Genomic DNA, 19,971 nt, shown 5'->3' with positions numbered 1-19,971 from the left:
TAGACCTTGTCGTAGGAGTTTTTTCGGGCCGGAAATTTGGTTCCTACAAATACAAACATGGTAACATCGAGAAACACGGGAGCGAGATGTGGAAATAAATAATCGCCGAAAAAACATTATCTTCAAGATTTTTTTTATGAGAGATAATCTACATCCGAGACCACTGCAATGCAAGCCTGTAAGGTACAAGAGCTGTCATGGGTGGACAGCCCTGGAAGGGATGTATCTAGCGGGTGAGTGAGGCTAGAGATAGGAGGAGCTTAACCCTCGAAGGTGAAGCTGGCACCGAGCTTGTGGGTGGCCTGGTCGAGCTTCTGGGTATCGAAAGAGCCACCGAGACCCAGGGTGACGCCCTCGCGGAGGAGGACGTTGTAGGCGAGGGCAGCAATACCACGGTCGTTGATCTTGACCTATAGCACGGAGCCGGTTAGACACAGGAATTCTGATGGCATTGAATTGACGAAGTTTACGAACCTTGGCGAAGGAGACGGGGTCGATGCGGTACTTGCTGGCGACCTCGAGGCCGACAGTGTTGCCGGTCTTGGAGTTCCAGCTAGCCTTGGCACCAGCCTCGACCTGGCTGTTGACCTTGTGGTAGTAGGAGGCAGCGAAGACGCTGAGGTTGTCAGAGGCGGTGATGGCAGCGCTGTACTGGGGAGCAGCGTAGCCGACGGCGGCGCTGTAGGCGGTCAGGGCAGCCTTGTTGGCGTCATAGCCAGCAGAGGCACCGGCGAGGAAACCCTCGTGGCCGACAACGGCATCGACGTTGGCGACGGGACCCTTGAGGAGGTCGAAGAAGGCACGGCCGTGGAAGCCGGGCTGCTTGAAGTGCAGGTTGAACTTGGCACCCTTGGCAGCGGTGGCGGGAAGGAAGTTAAAGAGACCCTCAAGCTTGAGGCCCTTGGCGAGGGAGTCGCTGACCTCGAGCTTGGTGTCGAGGGCGTTGGCGGTGTTCCAAGTTTGGGTGAGGGTCAGGCCTGTGCGCGAGTAGATCATTAGCACTTGAGCGTAGCCAGGTTGAAGCACTGTCGCAAAACCGATCGGCCAGCCAGAGCCAGGACCGAGAATTCGAGAGAGGCTGAGAGCTGGGAGGTTGGGTTTTCTGCGATGGGGGTATTTGGGTCTGGGTCTGGGTCTTGACGACAGAGACGATTGTGATGGTGATGGTGACGGTGATGTTGAGGAAGAAGAGGAATGTGATGATGGTGAGGCCGTACCGGTAGGCTTGTCGGTGTATTTTCCCTCAATCTAATATGGCCCCAATGGGGCTCAGGTTAGCCAAAGAACAAATAGAGATCAGATATCGAGGCATTGGGACTCGGGTGGGCTCGCGGAGAGCTGGGCTGAGACTGCCAGAGCCATCGACCGCCGCCCGGTCAAGCTCCCGATGCCCCGAGGCTGGAGGGGAAGATGGTACTCACGGCAGCAGAGGTGGCCTTCTCGTGGCTGGACTTGCCAGTGACCTTGAAGGCAACGCCGTTGGGGGCGGTGTCCTTGAATTCGAAGGTGGTGGCGGAGAGGTGGTAGAAATCCTTGTTGAGGAGCTATAAAGCGGCGCGAAAAAAAGAGGCCCGAGGTCAGCAGATCGGAACAACAACACAACGGAGCTGTCTCGCGGTCCCGCGCGCAAGCTTTGTAGCACGGCGAGAAGCGGCGAGAAATGGATTCTGAGCAATGGCTTACATCGTTGGCCGGCTTGGCGATATCGGAGAAGGCAGGGACAGACATTTTTGCGGTGTCTTGGGGTTAGATGAGAAGATTGAACGGGAAAAGAGGCAGTTGAAGATGGATGATGAAGGACAAAACGGCTGAATGGGGGGGGGAGGAGGGAGGAGAAGCAAGGGCAAGCGGGAGAGGGTGAGGACGGGAGAAATTGTTTGGGGCACACGGCTCTCGCGCTCAATTAGCACAGGGCACAGATTGGCACAGGGGCGGGCAGCTTGCTTCTTTCTAGGGGATTCTGGGGCAACTTGGGGGCCTGTTGCTTGTGCGGCCCCTGTGCTTGGCTGGTTGGGCCAGGCCAGGCGCTAAGACTGCTGGAAGGGGGGTGCGAGCCCACTGAAACTCAGGGCCACGGGGACAGCTGCCCTGTGCGCCGGCGCCTGGAGGGCCGGCCGTGGACGTCGGCTGATGTCGGGTCAACCCACCCGAGTCCGGCTTTTTGGTGCTCGACTCGACTTCGCAACTTACCATCATGTTCGGCGCAGCCCCGACAATTGTGACGTACAGCTACCAGGCGGCAATTGGCACGTCCTGCGGGAGGCGACGGTGCCCCTCGTTAGCCCCAGAGGCAGGCCCACGTGGAGGAGCAAATTGGCCAGCGGGAGACTCACGCGGGACACACGCCGGAGCGGGAAATGAATTAGGCACACCGGTATTAATTGTGCATCGAGGACGCGTGCATGGCGGCGGCGGTTGTTGGCCTGCCCGGGTGGGAATTTGCGACGTGCCGCATTGGAACCTGCAGGGTCCTCTTGCGTGCGCAGTACTTCCCCTGTCCCGACTTTTCATGGGCCTTCACCCCCCAAAGATGCCTTTGGTGATGGTTGCGCTCTGCAAAGCGAGGCCCAGGAGATGGTACGAGCTGAGGCGTTGCCTGGCCGTGTCAAGCCCGGGTACCGTCGAGGTACAGCAGCCTCTGCCTGTTGTTTTTCTGTTCTTTTCTTTTTTTTGAATGCTGCAAGAGTGTGAAAGCGTGGGAGTGGTGTGGTGGCACGAATACAACTCTTCGCTCTCATCCCGCAGCCCGTAAGGCAAGGTACCTGACAGGTACGAGCCCGACTTGCCGAAGTAGGCGACGACCCTGAGGCCTGCGATATGATCCAATCCCCATCAACTCGAAAAGAACGCAACAACACACCAACACATCGTCACCACTGCTGAACAGTAGACTCGCTTCCCACCAACGACTCTCCATGCCATAACGCGGGTAATCTCCAATGACAACAGCCATAAACTCTCATATTACCCTCGGTCATGCAAAAGAAAGCAGGGCCAAGCCGCTCGAGTGCTCGCACAATGGCCATATCCTCTCCAACCCTCGTTCCGTCACCGCATAAACTCCCCAAATGAGTCTACACTAACACTAACACCCACAGCGCCCCGTGACACCATTCAGCCCAGCCCAAGTGTCACGGCCAGTTGTCACGTCCAGTTGTCACGTCCGTCCCTCTCGTCCGTAGCGCAGCCGTCATCGTCTATTCGCTCGACTTCACTCTTAGGCCGTGGTCTCTCTCCACTCCACCCACCTTGGGTAGTCCTGCTTCTTCTCCTGGCCACTTTGACACCACTGAGACATCCTTTCAGCCTGACTCACGAACTGGATCGAAGCCCACGTCAACCAAACTCGCCCGCTCATTGGTCCATCCCAACCATCTGTGCTACCGTCACATCGACCCCTACTTGCATTGCATCAACCCCGAACGGGCTGGGGCATGGCAATCTCTCATCTCGCTCATCTCACGCCAGAACGGCGTGACAACACATTCAATGCGTCCCCTCAGTTGGAAGAAACTCAAGTCAATAATAAACGGCAATTCTAGAAACTAAAATACGCCTTCTTTTTTCCTACTTCTTCTTCTTCCATCATCATCATTCCAAGCAGTACCCAAAGACGCCTTTTCTCTTCATCCAAGGAAAACGGCTCCAGAGATGGTTTTATTTAGCCCACAGGCAGGTAGAGGTAGCCAACGTAAGATACGGGGGAAAACATGCGTGCAACCAAGTTGCTGCTCTAAACCGCAGACTCGTATTTTGCGTTGTGGGTTTTGATGGCTCTGTGTCCAGATGTTAGCACCATGAATATCCTCAACAACAAGACAAAAATAAACGTACCGGCCACTGGGGTCCGACTGCTGGGACCAGGTCGGGGCCCAGCGCTGGACAGTTCCGGCGCAAGTCGGGGGGAAGTGCTCGTCGAACATGCAGCGGTACCAGTAACTATCATTCAAATGTTAGTTTAGTTCACAGCGTCTATCATGGTGGAAAAGAACGTACGCCTCCTTGGTGTCGGGAATATCGTCGCCCCATTCCGGCTTGGGGTTCTTCATCATCTCGTCGGTAACTTGGAGCTCGGCGTTGTCCTTGAGTGAATCAATCCACCCGTATCCAACACCATCAGAGAACTGCTCCTTCTGCCTCCACAGGATGTTGTCGGGGAGGTAGGGCTTGGCATCGGGGTCGCCGGTCGTGTCAAAGGCCTTTCGGATAATGTACTTCTCGATTCTCTCCTTGGTGATCATCTTGTCCGCGGGGTCGACGTTCATGGAAGTCTCGAGGAACTGCCATGTTTCATTAGCACAATTATTTTACCTCTTTCTACCGCATTTTCAACTTACCTCCTTGTCCAGGAAGGGCACACGGGCCTCGAGACCCCAGGCAGAGGTCGACTTGTTGGCTCGCAGGCAGTCGGCATAGTGGAGGTTCTTGACACGACGGACAGTCTCCTCGTGGAACTCCTCCTTGTTGGGGGCGGCGTGGAAGTAGAGGTAGCCGCCGAAAATCTCGTCGCTACCCTCACCACTGAGGACCATCTTGATACCCATGGCCTTGATCTTGCGTGACAGCAGGTACATGGGGGTTGAGGCTCGGATGGTGGTGACATCGTAGGTCTCCAGGTGGTAGATGACGTCGGAAAGAGCGTTGAGACCGTCCTCAATGGTAAATGTCATGACGTGGTGGCGGGTGCCGAGGAACTTGGCGACCTCGAGGGCAGCCTTGTTGTCAGGGGAGCCGGGCAGGCCAATGGAGAAAGAGTTGAGCTGGGGAAGGTAGGTGACAGTGTCGAGGTGGTCATCCTCAGGGTCGATACCAACCAGACCCTCGCCAATGTCGGGGTTGCTCTGCATATCAGCGGTGGCATCGTTGTCGGCGGCTTGCTGGCGCAGCCTCAACATCTCACGCTGGGCGATTGAGGCCACCAGGCTAGAGTCCAGGCCACCGGAAAGCAGGACACCGTAAGGAACCTCGGCCATGAGACGCTTGCGGACGGCCTTCTCGAGGGCCTCTCGGAGGACCTTGTAGTCGACGGGGGACTGGGGGACCTTGGCTTCATCCCACCACGAGGGGTTGAAGTAGCGGGTGGTCTTGCCGGTCTTGGAATCGAAGACATGGCCAGGAGGGAAAGCCTCGATCTTGTCGCAGACTGGGTGCAGGGACTTCAGCTCGGAGGCGAAGTAGACGGTGTCGGGCTCCTTGGAGGACCAACCCTGGTAGAAGGTGGTGATGCCGATCGGGTCGCGGGCAGCGATAGTGCGGTCCTGCTTCTTATCGTACAGGACGAACGAGAACATGCCATCGAGGTGGTTGGGAGCGTCGGTGTCGTACTGGGTGTACTGCGAGGGATTGTTGTGAGCTTCATGTTCCACCCACGTATCGTGAGTCACTTGAGGACAGGGGGGTCTTACCAGAGGGATGATGACCTCGCAATCCGAGGTGGTCTTGAAGTGGTATTTTCCCTTGAGGTTCTTTCGGATAGAACGGTGGTTATAGATCTCACCGTTGACGGCGAGGATAATAGAGTCATCGGCGTTGGTCAGGGGCTGAGCACCAGACTCTGGATCGGACGGTTAGGAGGCGAAACCGGAGACGGCGAAAAGCGGACGGGGAGGTGACTTACCGACACCAACAATGCTCAGACGCTCATGGCAAAGGACTACAGTCGAAGATCAGCAAGGCATTATGCCGCAGTCTGGAGACCAATTGACTTACTAGTGTTGTTGGAGATGACGCTTCCACCTGGGACGCAATTCAGCATTTACGCTCGTACGAGGGGCATCGTCGGCGCAGCAGCAACTTACTCCAATCGGGGCCACGGTGCCGAATCCTGCGACAATGGGGTCAATGACTGAGACGGCGGTGGGGGGACAGATGAGGGAGATACTTACGCTTTCGAGAGACGAAGCGCAGTCGGCTTGAACTTCTGGACGTCGGGATGACTTCGTCGCGTGCAGCGTCAGTCTCAGTCTCAGCGACGGTTTTCGGCGGGGTGTGTGCGCGCGGGACGATTTGATGGCGGGGTGATGCCCCTCCAGATCCATGTCGCGTTGGCCGAGCGCGGCGCATCGCACAGGCTCGCGGCAGAGGGGGACGGAAAGATGTAGGCTTAGACTTACCGATGACAAGCAAAGATGCCACACATGATTGCGGTTTTGCGGAGAGACTGAGGATCAACACCACAAATCTGGAATAACGGTCTTATGGAGGAGAGGGAGGGAAAGGGGAGGGAAGATAAGTAGAGGGCGCCGCAAGTGCTTAAGTGAAGAAAAGAGGAGTCATCCAGAACTCCACCCAAGAAGATGGCCCGGCACAGGCAAAAAAAAAAAAAAGTGGAAGGCTACCGCCGGACAGTCACAAACAAGTTCAGCTATCCACCAGAGACACACCAGATGCGCTCCCGGCCGCGCTGGACGTGGCTCCTTTACCGCTGTTCACTACCTATCGAGTACATGGTGCGCGTTGCTCACCGGTTCCCTGGCGACTGGCTGGCTCCCTGCTGATAGCGGACGCAGCTGATTGTGGACGTTCGAGATAGCAGCTGTGGCCCGGCTCCGGCCCATGAGCCATGGGGTGGCCTCCCGTCCGGTCTCAGGGCCCCAAAATCCGCTAATGCTCCCAGGCCATCCCGTCTCAGATCCGTGGAGGCAACAGGGCCGGCCGACTTCGGCTGGTAATTCGCCCAACTCTATTGGCGGCTGTCTGGAAAACCCTGAGTCCGCCTGTCATGGAATTAATCACCCTGGCCATCGATAAGAGCTCCGTTGACCGTCCATGCTATGACTCCGTTGGGGAGGGAGCTTGGGGGCACGGGCAATGCAGCTGAGACGGGACGGTTCTACGTGCCTTGCTGTTACCGGCCGCTGCGTACCTAATTCCGTGTGTCTTGACATGCTGCTGTCCGTCTCACGAGGAGCCATGAACCGTGGGGTGAAGCCGCCACCAGCTGCGTGCTAAAGGAAAATGTGACTTGAGACGCGGGGATACTCTATTCGGACCCTCGCCGATGACAAAAACATGCGTTGTATGTGCTATGGACCTACGCGCAGGTGCGTGTGCGTGTTCGTGTCCATGTCCATATCCACCCCACGGCACTCAGGTCCCAAGCAACTGTTGCAATCATCGCATAGGTAGCGCGGTGGGGCGGAAACGTCAAAAGCAAACTCGCCAAGGTTCCGACAACGCAGCTCGAATGATTCAACCCAGATGGCCGGAACCGGAAATGTACCTCCCCTCCAACTGACAAAAAAGGATGCATCGAGATGCGTTTCATATTCAGGACACTGGTCTCATCTCGCGGTCTTGCTCTCTGATAGTCAGGGAGGAGCTTAACCCGCATCAATCCCCGCCATGTCATGCCCTGAGAGTCGACCATTATCGTCGCGAATCCCAGTTCATGCAGGCATCTCGATTTCCTTCGGCCACATATCAAGCAGTAATTTTCGCCTTGGTATCCCCTTAAACGCCGTAGCCAGACATCCCTAATAAAGTGTCTAAAGTCGTGCCACCCTGAAGCTCGCCGCTCCCCTCAAGGGGCGGGGTTATCACGGACCACACGACGGATCCGCTTCTCGTACTCGGCGCGGTCCCTCTTGAAGAGGTTGTATGCATCCGCCTGGGCGGGAGACTCGGGGTTCGGGTCGTTGAGCAGGTCCTGGATGCCCAGGAGGATCTGCTTTACCGTAATGGCGGGCTTCCATGCCTCCTCCTCGTTGAGAATCGAGAGGCAGACGGTGCCGGAGGGATAGACGTTGGGGTGGAACAGCGGGGGGACAAATTTGCCTAAGACACAAATCAGTATTATGGCCTCCGTGGGGATTCGGTTCAGAAGGGATCATGATACTCACATTTGGGAGGCTTCGTGGGGTACTCTGCGAATATCGGTCAGCGGCAGCTCGTTGGGCGGGAAAGGCGGTCTCCCGCGGGCACTCACCATCGGGGAACGCAATCGTCAGCTTGAACAGGCCGCCCTCCCAAATCGTCTTGTCCTTTCCTGGGATTCCGCACTCCCAGTTCTTGACGTCCAACACACCCTCCTTGGTGCGCGCGGGCTTCGCGAAGAACCCAAAGGGATGATCCCGGCGCCACTGCTTCCTGCTGGGGTCAGCATGCCATCAACAAAGAGCGAGCGGTCACACAAGGCTTACCTCTCCTCTTGTAAGCGGTTCTGGCACAGAGCCATGTTGGTCGTGCGGATTCTTCGTCGGTTGGGGCGTCACGCTGAGGCTGAACGGAGATCAATCGCAAGCTGAAGAGCGTCACGAGGGCGCGCGAAACGAGGGGTCGTGGCGTAAGCAGGCGCTGGTGATGGAAGCAAGTCGGAAGCCGTTGCTACGGTGCAACAAAGAGACTTGTGGTGTTTGGCAGTGGGGAGGGGCGGCGCAGGTGAGACCGCGAGCGTGAGAGAATCAGATCGAAGCAAAGCTGAGGCCTGAGGCCGATTACGCATGGGTTCACGACGCCTGTGAATGATTCGATCCACCCGCCAAAACGAGGCGGCCATCGTTGGGCGAAAAGTGGCGCCAGCACCAACCGCCTGGAGCAAGCACCAACCAGCGCCCACCGCCACCGTCGGCGCCACCAGGCCCCGGGAAACCCCGCCAGAGCCGCCTGAAGGCCCTGGACAGACCACGCGCAGCCCCAGTGCCAGGGCTGCCCTGTCCTCTCCAGGCCGATTATTTTGGCGGGGTGATCACTGATCGTGGCCAGGTCCAGTGAGGGGCTGCCACCACGCTACCTACCGAGCCTAGGTACCTGGGTAGGGCCTCGGCTCCCTGAGTCGGGATGATGTGGTCATCCACCACCGCACCTTGAGAACAGCTTCCTTTATTTCGTCCTCACACTACCGCGCCGACACCTGTCTTACATCCTGTCTCTGACGCCGCTGCCTACCGAAGCTCGGTGTGTTTCTTTCCCTTGCCCACCTTGCGTCCTGTCCGGCGTCTTCTACGGTTCATCGGTGTGCGTTTGTCGGTGTCTGGTTTGTGCATGTGGGCTGTGAGCCGGTGAGGGAGTTGCTATAATGGACGCAACCAAGGACGCGCCAGACGGCGCAAAGAAGGAGGAGGTCAAGCCTGTGGTGGAGGAGACCGCTGCCGCTATCGTGGATGCCCCAGCGGCTGCTACTACGCCTCCGCCTCCAGAAACTGCTGCTGCTTCGGAATCAGAGGCTCCAGTACCTCCGACTGAGACGGCAATCCCCGTTGAGTCAAAGCCGACCGAGGCCAGCCCTGCTGAGACAACGCCTGTCGAAGTAAACCCTGTCGAAGTTACGCCGGTTGAGACAGAGCCTGTGGAGTCAAAACCAGTCGAGACGACATCTGAGGAGGTCCCGCCGGTTGAAATCAAGGCCGTCGAGACGACGTCGGTTGAGGCACCACCACCTGTCGAGACTAAGGCTGCCGAGGAGATGCCTGTCGATACAAAGCCCGTGGAAGCTGCACCTGTTGAGGAGAAACCAGTTGTAGAGACGCCTACGGAAGCGAAGTCTGTTGATGAGACCACTGTCGAACAAAAGGCCGTTGATGCTACGCCTGCCGAGATAAAGCCAGTGGAAGAGACACCTATCGAAGCCAGGTCTGTTGAGACGAAACCCGTTGAACAAACACCAGTCGTGGTTGCACCCGTCGAAGAAGTTGAGGATTTCTCAGATCCAGACTCGGATGACCTGGATGACTTGGATGGTATGTTACATGTGACCTCATATAATCTACCCTCTCTTGTTAACCATCTCCGCCAGACATGCTCGATGACTTCTCGACAGTCAAGATAGACCCAAAGCAGTCGGTTGAGCCTCCCAGTCCCGGGAAATCAGAGGTGCCCAAGGATGCTGCCTCCGGGAAGCAGCCAGATCTTGACGATGCTTTCACGGAAGAGGATTTTGCCAAGCAGTTGCAAGCTGGCATGGCTGATCTGTTGGGCGAGCTTGAAAAATCGGTACGTCCATATCCTTCAGGAATAAGCAGTCATCCACGAGTAACAAACTCACATCTTCACAGCCCGACATGCAGGCGCAATTTGAAGACATTTTTAAGCAAATTGCAGCTTCAGAAGGAACCTCAGACCCTGTTGTGCCCAGCGGCTCGGCCAACACCGCTCCCCAGGCCTCCACCGAGGACGCCTCGTTCCAAGACACCATCCGACGGACCATGGAGCGCATGCAGACTTCGGGCGAGCAGGCCACTGCGGCGGCCGCCTCAGGTGGCGGCGACGACTTCATGTCGGAGATGCTCAAGCAACTATCTTCGGGCGATCTCGGCGCACTTGGCGGCGACGGCAGCGAAGAGGAGTTCTCCAAGATGCTCATGGGCATGATGGAGCAGCTCACTAACAAGGAAATCCTCTACGAGCCCATGAAGGAGCTCGACGACAAGTTTCCCGCGTGGCTCGCCAAGAACAGCGGAACCACGCCCAAGGAGGACCTGAAGCGGTACGAGGAGCAGCAGACTGTGGTGCGCGAGATCGTGGCCAAGTTTGAGGAGAAGACATACTCGGACTCGAATGCTGCGGATAGGGAGTTCATCGTAGACAAGATGCAAAGGGTATGCTCCTTCGTCCCCAAATATCCTATAAAGGATTTCAAAGTTAACTCGAATCACAGATGCAAGCGGCAGGATCCCCTCCCTCGGATCTGGTCGGAGACATGGCATCAGCACAGGAAGCCTTGAACCCAGGAGATGAAGCATGTAACCCTCAGTAAATACGGAGGCTGGATATTTTTCCACGTTTATATACCCTTTCACGTGGTTACTATCTATACACAGCCAATATATGGCTAGCCCGGGTATTGCCCCAACGCCAAGTCCCTTGATGTTGTAACCGCAACACCAGAATATCAATCCCATAAGTTAGAACCATAAACCAAATCATCGCTCAAGACCGCATAACGTCGTCGTCGCCGGTGAGATCCATCTGATTTGATGATTCTTGATAAAAGCTCTGTTGGTGTTGTTCTTGGGAAATAAGCTCGGCGAAGATATCGTCATAATCATCGTCTGACATTATTGTGGAGGGTGGCCGTTGTGATGAAGATGTCGGTAGATCCTCATAAGACGCAAACATGGCTTCGAGTTCTTGATCCTCCGTAGTGTCGTCAACCATCATGTCGTCCTCGTCTGGAATGTCGAACTCTTCTTGCTGAAACGCCATAGCATCTTCGATATCTGCGTCGGAGAACTCGGGCGCGTCGCGAGACAGTTGGCCCTGGTTCGCCAACCAGCTTGTTTTTAATAACTGTCATCGGCGTTAGTATCATTGGTCGTTGCTATTGATTTGCGATGATCTCACCTGTCCCTCGATGTCTCTCCTTTGCCATGACTTTTCGTCACTCTTTTGGCGGACATTCTGGAGAAAGAGCTTCCGCCTGCTCTCCTGAACTTCTTCACGCTTCCGAACGACAGGGTTCGGGCGCGTCTGGCGGGAAGAATATTTGAACTTGGGTTGTTGAATGGGCGATGACTGGATTTGTCGCTGTGGGAGCGTATTCCTATCAATTGGCGAAAGTGGCGATGACGCGCGAACGGGAGAGGATGAAAGTGGTGAGGGCACCGCAGGTCGATGATCCCAAGAGAAGATAGGTGCAGGGGCGAAGGACATCATCTTGTCCGGTGTGTGTTTGTTGTTGTCTGAGTGTTTCATAGACCGTGGATCGAGGAATAAAGCACTTTGTTGCAAGTTGTCTAGAGGGAAAGCTGCGATGTAATAAGGAGGAACTGGGAGAAGGAGCGGAGGGGGAGGGACTGGAGTTAGATGGGCGACGCCTACTTGACGCGGTCCTGCCACGCGCGCGTGGTCACGTGAAAGCGGTAAATAGTGCGGGTATTTCAGGGTATGTCCCCTGTACGGGGGTACGTACCATAAAGTGCTAGTGGGGCTCCGAGGTCCGGCCCCAGCCGAATTGGCGACTGGACGGACGGAGGCCTTCGGTGAATCGGCACACCGAAAGGAAAAACTGGCGACATTGACGACATGAAGCCAGGCTAACTTGTTCGATTCCGATACCTCGATCCGCTGGCTTTTCTGTCGACTTAGAATGAGGAATCGCGTTCTGTCGCACACTTGTTCCCGCAGTTGAGAGCTCCGGCAGCCAGATGAACGTCTTTTCCGCCTCGGTCTCTGCCTTCGCCACCCGCATTGGCGCTCGACCATGGACCTGCTCGACCTGCCGAAACCAATTGGTTCGCAGTAAACCCTTCCAGCACGTCGGCGCACGGCGTTTCGCCTCGGGGCGGGGGTCGCGCGGGGGCAATGGCCGCGGGGGACGCCCCGGCCGGGTCGTGCTCTACGCCTCGACGGGCACGGCGACAATAGCCGCAGGAGCGCTTGCGTTCACGGAGGACATCAAGAACGGATATGAGGCCGCCGAGAGAACAGGGAGGGTGGCGGCCGCCCTGGCGATCTGCATCAACGAGTACGCCGTCGATCAGCCATTCGGCGCATGGACTTTGGGCTAATGAGGTGGCAGCTACCGGACGACGTTGAATGCGCGAGCGACCATCGAGGACACGGGCGAGCAAGCCGAGTTGCTGAATTCGTGTCACAAGCGATGCGCTGAGCGGACTCTGGTAGTTCTGGAGAAGAATGGCGGCATCTTTATCAAACTCGGACAGCACCTTGTATGTGACTAGATCCCCCATTTGTCTGTGGCTGTAACTAACCCAGAACTCTAGAGCGCCATGAACTACCTCCTCCCGCCCGAATGGACCACGACCTTCATCCCGCTGCAAGACAAATGCCCTGTGTCATCGTTCGAGTCTATCGAGAATATGTTCCTCCGGGATACAGGGGAGGGTCTTTGGGACTACTTCTCCGAGTTCTCGAGCGAGCCCATTGGCGCTGCCTCGCTGGCGCAGGTGCACTTGGCGACCATCAAGGAGTCTGGTCGCAAAGTTGCCGTCAAGGTCCAACACCCGGAATTGGAGGCATGGGCTCCGTTGGATCTTGCCCTGACCAGGTATACGTTTTCGACCCTGAAGCGGTTCTTCCCGGAGTACGACCTTGAGTGGCTCTCCGCCGAAATGGACGTTTCCCTACCAAAGGAACTGGACTTTCAGGAGGAGGCTCATAATGCCGGTCGCATGAAGAAACACTTTGCCAAGATTCCCGTGTTGCCCCTCGTTATCCCCGACGTTATCTGGGCGAAGAAGCGCATCCTCGTCATGGCTTGCGAGTCTGGGCACCGCCTCGATGACCTCGAGTATCTTGACAAGAACGGTATTGACCGTGACGAGGTTTCCGCAACGCTCGCCCGTATTTTCAATGAGATGATCTTCGGCAACGATGCACCCTTGCACTGCGACCCTCACGGCGGGAACATCGCCATTCGCAAGAACTCGTCTCGTCGGAGCCTAGGTCGCGGCCCGAACTTTGATGTGATTCTGTATGATCACGGCCTATACCGGGATATTGACCTTCCCCTCCGCCGGTCCTATGCCAAAATGTGGCTCGCGGTCATTGACGGAGATATGGGCCGAATGAAGAAATACGCACACGAGGTCGCTGGCATCACCGACAAGGACTTCCCCCTTTTCGCCTCGGCCATTACTGGTCGAGACTATAGTATCATCAGCCAGGAAGGCTCCATCCTCCAAACCCGCACCACGGATGAAGAAAAGTCGATGAGCGCCTCGCTTCAAGACGGTCTCATCGTCGACCTGGTCGGGCTACTCGGCCGCGTGCCGCGCATCATCCTCCTGATCCTCAAGACAAACGACCTGACCCGCAGCCTGGACGAGAACCTGCAAACGCAGCAGGGCCCAATCCGCAACTTCATGATTCTCGCGCGGTACTGCACCCGCACCGTCTTCCACGAGCAGCTAGACGAGATTCGCAGTCGCGGATCATTGCTGTGGCCGCCCAACGCCCTGCGGGTGTTTGCGGCATGGATAGGTTATCTGCGAGTCGAGGTCAAGTTAGAGGCTTTTGAGTTGTGGCTTGGTGTGAAGCGTATGATGGGTTTAAAAGGGGTTGATTTTTCCAATCCTCTTCTAAAGAATGACACTTAGAGTTACATATCTATATAGAATCGTACATAATCGCATGCCCAATACGGTCAATCCCATCTTCAGTCGAGGGTTTTCTCCCCCAATGCACCTACCCTGTACCTTTTGGTCATTACGAAATTCGCGTCGTTGCATCATGCATGCTTGAACTTTTAGATTTCGATTTCAATTCCATTTGTTTGTGATTCTCTGCCCTTTGCTCTGCACCTGGTTCGCACACTTCTCGCGAGCTGTTGTTTAAATCTGGTTTATGTCGACGTTGGACTGATGTGCCGAGCACTCTTACTCCGAAAGCACCGATCAAATGTCCCCAGGCTTACAATTATCAGTAACGCATTACAGACAAATTATATCTACCCCCCTATGCAAATCCCGAGGATTCAGACTGGTGGAGTCAGTTATTTTTTGCTCTATTTGTTCAGTTTCTGTTCCAGAAACAACGTTGAATTAACATACCGTCAGATATACATCCAGTCCCAATGTGGGGGACCACAACCATAAGTAGTTCCTAACCGGATGTATCCAATGAATCGAAAAAACAGTATAGACCGCGAACACCGATGAACTTTTGTAATTCAATTAAAGGCCCTTGATTTTTATTGTTATCAATGCTGACTGTTTCCTAGCCTGTGTCGTGCTTCACATGTCAGTTAGACCAGCGGTCCACAGCGACCCGATTTCCCTTTTCGGACGACTACACAAAATCCCTCAACCACCACTCCTCACACCATGAATGAATCTCATTAACGACCACGATCTTCAACAAATACCATTGGTTCCGTGGTCTAGCTGGTTATGGCATCTCGTTAACACCGAGAAGGTCCCCGGTTCGAGCCCGGGCGGAATCACATTTTTGCCCTCCTGGACAAAACACCATCGCGAACCACATCACCACTTACACGCGAGCAACCCACAAGCCCACACTGTTTAGGGCAAAACAGGACTAGATGCTCCGCTTTTCCCCTTCATTTTTTGCACTCTCTTTCAACAGAAACGCCGCAGCAGATGAGGCACATACGGCCGGCCGGTTTCCATCAACCAAAAGAAGCTTGGGTTCCGTGGTCTAGCTGGTCATGGCATCTCGTTAACACCGAGAAGGTCCCCGGTTCGAGCCCGGGCGGAATCACTCCCCTCGCAGGACAAGCAACTCTAGGTTCCGTGGTCTAGTTGGTTATGGCATCTCGTTAACACCGAGAAGGTCCCCGGTTCAAGCCCGGGCGGAATCACTTCCCTCTGGGACACACAACAACAACACCTTTGGTTCCGTGGTCTAGCTGGTTATGGCATCTCGTTAACACCGAGAAGGTCCCCGGTTCGAGCCCGGGCGGAATCAATATTTTTGTCTCCTGAGGCCCATGACCTCATCTGAACGTGGATGGGTTGTTGGTGATGACCTCCTTTTTTGCCATTCGAGGAGGTGGGAGATGTGGAGACTTGTGGGGTATATTGCATGGGTTATTGAGTGCGACGGTGTGGTTGGCATATTTAGTCTTCAGGTCTCAGGCTTATGAGAAAACCGGTTCACTCGAGGTCAATCACGGCTTGCTTGGTTGAATAGGTATGATTTGTTTGTCATGATTTGCTTGCCTTGAAATAACAAACTCCACCAAATGGATATGCCCAAGTTGCCTCAAATTGAGTAACACAAATACTCTGGTTGTTACTCGACCGTGAACGCCATGCCAAATCATTTAGTCCAGAGCCCCAAAGTCCTTCTCCTATATAATACCCCCAACACCGTTGAAATGCAATCCTTACTCAAACGTTCCTTTGCCCAATAATCCACCCACAAGACCAATTCTCTTCTCCGCGCCCTGGATCTTTCTCTCCTCTCTCCTCCGCTCGCTCTGCTCAAGACGAGCCCTCCTCTCGCTATCTCGTGCGAACGCGTTCACGCCGCTCTTCTTTCCAGCATTCTTCTTGATCTTGGCATCCTCGCCAAACCCGCTCGAGGGTGTCGACACCCCGGAGCTAGTCGTGGACGCCGAGGAACCCGACATGAGCGAGTTGGTGGTCGCGCGGCGAAGCAGTGCGGGGACCTTGAAGGTGGATGATGCTGCGGTTGCGAAGGCAAGGCGAGCCGATGCATTCGAGGCAGATGAGTTATTTCGCTTGAGGCTGATGCGGTCGACCACGGCAACACGACCACGGCGAGGGTTCGGCTCGTGGTTCTCCTTGTCGCTACGAGTTGGGGACGACGGCTCGTCATCCTCGCTGTCAGACCCAGCGTCGGTGGCAGGAATGGTGGTGCCATGGGGCTCCTCCAACAGATTGGAGAGCGTCTCGCGGAGCTCGCCAATGTTGGACGGCTTCTTGCCCTCCCTGGTTTTCCTTATGTGGGCGGATGGCCTGTTGTCCCCTGCAGAGCCCAAAGGCTTGCGGGGCTGGCTGTCAGGGATGGTCTGCGGCTTTGCACCCTCGTCGTCCTGGGACTGAGACTGCGACTCCTCTATGGGCTGGTCGATACCTCCCAGGAAGTCCATCTCGTCATCACTGCCGTGGTCCTCGATGGTTCGGAGGAACGCCTGGTTGCCAGGGTTCTCAGCAATCTTCTTGACGCGCTCGTCAGAAAAGAGGGCCTTCTGCATCTTGGCGAACTGGCGACGCTTCATGCGCCGGCGAGCCTCGCCGTCGTCATCCGAGTCGGAGAGGTCGTAGTCTGCTCCGCGCTTGCGTCGAAGCATTCCGGTTGTGATGTCCTTGAAAAGCTTCTCAACCTGCTTCTCATCATCTGCACGCTCGCGGTCCCTGTAAATGTTAGCTTGGGCTGCTTCATGATTCAAACAAGATTCAACTTACGCATAAAATGCTGCCAGCTTGGCCTCGTCGACATTGTTTCCAGCAGCATCGTCAATCATCTCCTTGACTGAAGCAATAGACTCATTGTCACTGTCCTCGCCGTCGACACCACCCAGACCAGCATATTCATCTTCGGACTCCTCAGCCTGTTCCTCAATCATTTCCTTGGCCTTGCTCTTCTTCAGGTTGAAGGTCTCCTTGAGCTGGCGCTTCTTCTCCTCTTTGGCGCCCTCGTTCAGCATGTTGAAGGCTGTCTCAGGCTTCTCCACGGTGGCTGGCTCAGGAGTCTCCTCAACTAGCGGGGTTTCCATTCTCCGTCGGAGTCGACCTCGACGAACAAGAGGCGAGTCTTGGCCAGGCTCCTCATTTTGATCGACCATGACCGTCTCGACGGTGGAGATGGGGGGTTCGACGAATCTCTCCTTCAGAGGGGTGTGCGCTTGGAACCCGCCGTCTTGGGAAAGTTCAACCATGTCAGAGAACTGAGTGATCGACTCCTCGCGTAGCAAACTGTCCAGGCCTCGCATCTGGGATTGGGAGAAATTCAGCTGAATCCCTTGGGTAACACCCTGAGTCTCCTCCTTCTGGCTATCCACAATCATGTCTTCGGGTTCGTCCATGGTAGCTGAGAAGTTTGAATCAGGGAAATTGTCAAAGTCAGGCATCATGGACTGTGTCGGGCCGCCGGCAGACATTTGGCTGTCATCCATGGTTCCAGCAAAGATTTGAGTGAGGCCAAGGCCGGCTGGGCCCTGGACAGGTAATCCAGGGATGAAGGTCTTCTTTGCTGATCGCAGCACTGAGGTAGGGGCTGCAGGAGACTGGGTGCCGGGAACGGTAGGTGATTTGAACATCGTCTTCGACTTTGGCTTTGGCGTGGCCTCGATTTCGTCCTCGTCGTCGGAGATGATGGCGACTTGCTTCCGTGAGCGTCGCTTGTTCAGGACTGGCAGGTCGTCGGCGTCTTCATCCAGGTCTTGACTGGCCACAGGGGTCTCATCCTGGGCATCCTCGACAGAAGCCTGGGAGTCCGCATCCTCGGCCTCGTCCTCGAACATTGGATTGCCGCCAGCCTCTTCATCCTCCTCCTCCTCCTCAGAACCAGACAACTCAACGGCAGAGAGTTCCGCATCAGCATCATCGCCAGAGGCTTGATACTCCTCGTCATCGCTGTCATCCCAGGCCAGCGGGTCAACTTCTCCACTCTCCATCCTCTCCTTTTTCACCTCCGCTCGCTCTTGTTGCATGAGCTTATGTGCTTCGTCCCGTGCCTTGGCCACGATGTCTTCGACCTCTTGCATCTCACGCTCGCGCTCCTCAGCAGTTTGGATGACCACTCCCTGAGCCTTGAGCATTTCAATTCGGCGTTCACGCTCCAGCTTGGCCTGTTGCCTGGCCTTTTGCTGGAGGGAAGCCTGAAGCTCGCCAGCTGTCATTTCATGGGTATCGGTTCGTCGTCGTCGGGGCTCCCTACCCGGAGATCCTACCTGGGCAAGTGCTCGCAGAGCTTGCAGAGAGTGAGACTCCTGAGCCTTCCTGGCTGGCATGCTGTCGAAGACGGCGAGGACCTTATCTTTAGTTGTCGTGGTGATTTCGAGCTCATCATCCGAGTCGATTAAGGTAACATTGGCCGTTACTGGTGGCAGCTTGATGCGAACCTGACGCTTGGCCTTGGGGGACGATTTGGGCAGTTCTGGAACGTCAATGGCCCTGCCCTTGCCCTTGTCAAGACGTCGCTTCGGGGACGAGGCCAATTCTTCTACTGTTGGTAGATCCGCTTCCTCATCATTGGCCTCTGGCTGTACCAGGGCGGGTAATTTCTCAACAGGGGGAGAACTCGGTGGTGTGTCGGTATCCTCCATCTCAGCATCTGAATGAGGGCTGGTGGGTCGGCTTGAGCTCGCCGTTTTGGGCTCGGGTTCGGGCTCGCCGGCAGGTCGGAAGTTGAAGCGCTGGAATAAGCTGCTCTTGGTGATCTTCTTTCGCGTCTTGGCTTGGTGGGCAAGCTGCATGTTTCTCGCCATCCTCTGGGTTTCTCGGTTCATCTCCTCAATGGCCTTCCGGCTTGCCTTGCGGGCTGAAGGTCGGGGACCCTGGGTGAGTTTTCGACCACCCTCGTCATCTGTGATACCGGAGTCATTGTCGTCGGACGCCAATTGGTCGAGTTCGGAGGCAAGCTTCTCTTGCTGAGCACGTTTCTCTGCATTGTGGGCCTCCTCGGCGGCTTCCAGAGCCAAGCGTTCTTTTCGTTTACGCTCAACAAGAGCCTTGAATCGATCTGACTTGAGAGTTGGCAGATCATCTTCGGAACCGGAGGCACTGTGGGCGGATTTCGAGGGGGACGGACGAGCGGGAGAAGATACGAAAAGGCCTGGGCTGGGTGACCTGGATGCTCGTGTGGTGTCATCGGTTGTGGTTGCTTGGGTGATCTTGCGCACCAGCCTCCGCGGCGCTACAGGGAGCTGGTTGTCTTCGTCTTCCGCGTCTGCCATCTCGACATCGGGCGTCTTTTCGGCCTCCTGCTCCCCGAGTCCAAACTGCTTCTTGAGACGTTCACGTGCGGTTTCCGCGGTGTTGTTCTTTGCTGGTTCTGAAGGTCGGGTGATGCCCTGCATCCTGGACGCGAGCCGCCCCCTTGGTCGGATCTCTTCGTCTGACTCGTCCGACTCGGTGTCATGTGTAGGCAATCGTGGTAGGCCGATGGCTCGAGGTGCTGATTGTGTCGTTTGGGGGGTTTTGTTCTTTGTGATGTTGGTTGAGGGAGAAGCCTCCTCGTCGCTGCTCTCCACGGCTGCAAGAGTTGCTCGGATCTTGGACCGCGGCGTCAGAAGCTCGGGAGAGCCACCCGACACGGGGGACGAGGCGCGAGAAGACATGGTGAGTTGCAATGGATAAAAAAAATGATGGGGAATATGTAAAACAGCGGGTATCTCAAGAGGAAGAACAATTAATCAAAAAATGGTTGGGTTTGAGAGGTGTGTGTTGTGGATGTAGAATTGGAGAGGAGAGGGATTGTTGCGGGTGGCCTGGGCTGGAGGTTTAAGTGGTGTGTGGACCCAGCTTGACGCGACACGCGATTTTGGTGATGCGCGAGCGCGACGCCTCACCCCGCGTAAATGGCGACGGGATGGACTGAGGCGCCTCTCACAATGTGGCGCACCCTTGGCTCTCAACGCCA

General features: G+C 55.8%; 9 protein-coding genes and 4 non-coding genes across 13 annotated transcripts; 8 read left to right on the top strand and 5 right to left on the bottom strand.

Annotated features, from left to right (window-relative positions):
• Positions 1–260: 260 nt before the first annotated feature.
• BGZ61DRAFT_419822 (eukaryotic porin/Tom40) lies at positions 261–1,883 on the bottom strand (the record flags this gene model as incomplete). The annotated part of the gene is made up of 4 exons (XM_046243468.1): positions 1,684–1,883; positions 1,422–1,544; positions 475–1,248; positions 261–410 (listed from the first exon to the last, which is right to left on the bottom strand). The coding sequence occupies exons 1-4, from the start codon at positions 1,726–1,728 to the stop codon at positions 261–263; spliced, it is 1,092 nt and encodes a 363-aa protein (XP_046104823.1). The 5' UTR covers positions 1,729–1,883.
• A 132-nt stretch (positions 1,884–2,015) lies between these two features.
• Positions 2,016–2,772, top strand: BGZ61DRAFT_237319 (uncharacterized protein). The gene has a single exon (XM_046238299.1). The coding sequence runs from the start codon at positions 2,195–2,197 to the stop codon at positions 2,672–2,674; it is 480 nt and encodes a 159-aa protein (XP_046104822.1). The 5' UTR covers positions 2,016–2,194; the 3' UTR covers positions 2,675–2,772.
• Positions 2,773–3,498: 726 nt separating this feature from the next.
• On the bottom strand, positions 3,499–6,290 carry BGZ61DRAFT_451335 (uncharacterized protein). Its single transcript, XM_046245820.1, has 10 exons — positions 6,114–6,290; positions 5,886–5,936; positions 5,799–5,824; positions 5,710–5,736; positions 5,618–5,653; positions 5,406–5,554; positions 4,338–5,333; positions 3,997–4,280; positions 3,835–3,939; positions 3,499–3,776 (listed from the first exon to the last, which is right to left on the bottom strand). Exons 1-10 carry the CDS (start codon positions 6,137–6,139, stop codon positions 3,734–3,736), a joined length of 1,743 nt encoding a protein of 580 aa, XP_046104821.1. The 5' UTR covers positions 6,140–6,290; the 3' UTR covers positions 3,499–3,733.
• Positions 6,291–7,379: 1,089 nt separating this feature from the next.
• BGZ61DRAFT_237266 (ubiquitin-conjugating enzyme/RWD-like protein) lies at positions 7,380–8,459 on the bottom strand. The gene is made up of 4 exons (XM_046238298.1): positions 8,142–8,459; positions 7,928–8,088; positions 7,842–7,865; positions 7,380–7,776 (listed from the first exon to the last, which is right to left on the bottom strand). The coding sequence occupies exons 1-4, from the start codon at positions 8,174–8,176 to the stop codon at positions 7,523–7,525; spliced, it is 474 nt and encodes a 157-aa protein (XP_046104820.1). The 5' UTR covers positions 8,177–8,459; the 3' UTR covers positions 7,380–7,522.
• Positions 8,460–8,864: 405 nt separating this feature from the next.
• On the top strand, positions 8,865–10,780 carry BGZ61DRAFT_237249 (Pex19 protein family-domain-containing protein). The gene is made up of 4 exons (XM_046238297.1): positions 8,865–9,677; positions 9,734–9,930; positions 9,993–10,535; positions 10,595–10,780. The coding sequence occupies exons 1-4, from the start codon at positions 9,017–9,019 to the stop codon at positions 10,691–10,693; spliced, it is 1,500 nt and encodes a 499-aa protein (XP_046104819.1). The 5' UTR covers positions 8,865–9,016; the 3' UTR covers positions 10,694–10,780.
• On the bottom strand, positions 10,513–11,710 carry BGZ61DRAFT_451328 (uncharacterized protein). Its single transcript, XM_046245818.1, has 2 exons — positions 11,281–11,710; positions 10,513–11,226 (listed from the first exon to the last, which is right to left on the bottom strand). Exons 1-2 carry the CDS (start codon positions 11,629–11,631, stop codon positions 10,867–10,869), a joined length of 711 nt encoding a protein of 236 aa, XP_046104818.1. The 5' UTR covers positions 11,632–11,710; the 3' UTR covers positions 10,513–10,866.
• Positions 11,711–11,854: 144 nt separating this feature from the next.
• Positions 11,855–14,149, top strand: BGZ61DRAFT_451326 (ABC1 family-domain-containing protein). The gene is made up of 3 exons (XM_046245817.1): positions 11,855–12,403; positions 12,458–12,608; positions 12,663–14,149. The coding sequence occupies exons 1-3, from the start codon at positions 12,084–12,086 to the stop codon at positions 13,995–13,997; spliced, it is 1,806 nt and encodes a 601-aa protein (XP_046104817.1). The 5' UTR covers positions 11,855–12,083; the 3' UTR covers positions 13,998–14,149.
• Positions 14,150–14,714: 565 nt separating this feature from the next.
• On the top strand, positions 14,715–15,327 carry BGZ61DRAFT_451325 (uncharacterized protein). The gene has a single exon (XM_046245816.1). It carries the CDS (start codon positions 14,728–14,730, stop codon positions 14,923–14,925), a length of 198 nt encoding a protein of 65 aa, XP_046104816.1. The 5' UTR covers positions 14,715–14,727; the 3' UTR covers positions 14,926–15,327.
• BGZ61DRAFT_t117 lies at positions 14,769–14,842 on the top strand. The gene has a single exon. It is a non-coding gene; the product is annotated as a tRNA-Val (tRNA).
• On the top strand, positions 15,047–15,120 carry BGZ61DRAFT_t118. The gene has a single exon. It is a non-coding gene; the product is annotated as a tRNA-Val (tRNA).
• Positions 15,147–15,220, top strand: BGZ61DRAFT_t119. The gene has a single exon. It is a non-coding gene; the product is annotated as a tRNA-Val (tRNA).
• Positions 15,254–15,327, top strand: BGZ61DRAFT_t120. Its single transcript has one exon. It is a non-coding gene; the product is annotated as a tRNA-Val (tRNA).
• Positions 15,328–15,552: 225 nt separating this feature from the next.
• Positions 15,553–19,919, bottom strand: BGZ61DRAFT_419807 (MRC1-like domain-containing protein). Its single transcript, XM_046243467.1, has 2 exons — positions 16,794–19,919; positions 15,553–16,742 (listed from the first exon to the last, which is right to left on the bottom strand). The coding sequence occupies exons 1-2, from the start codon at positions 19,667–19,669 to the stop codon at positions 15,749–15,751; spliced, it is 3,870 nt and encodes a 1,289-aa protein (XP_046104815.1). The 5' UTR covers positions 19,670–19,919; the 3' UTR covers positions 15,553–15,748.
• Positions 19,920–19,971: the final 52 nt, after the last annotated feature.

This window comes from Ilyonectria robusta (assembly GCF_021365365.1).
Source record: "Ilyonectria robusta strain PMI_751 chromosome Unknown BGZ61scaffold_9, whole genome shotgun sequence".
NCBI lineage: Eukaryota > Fungi > Ascomycota > Sordariomycetes > Hypocreales > Nectriaceae > Ilyonectria > Ilyonectria robusta.
The sequence above is the reverse complement of the archived record's forward strand: the minus strand, read 5'-3'. Positions and strand labels throughout refer to the sequence as shown.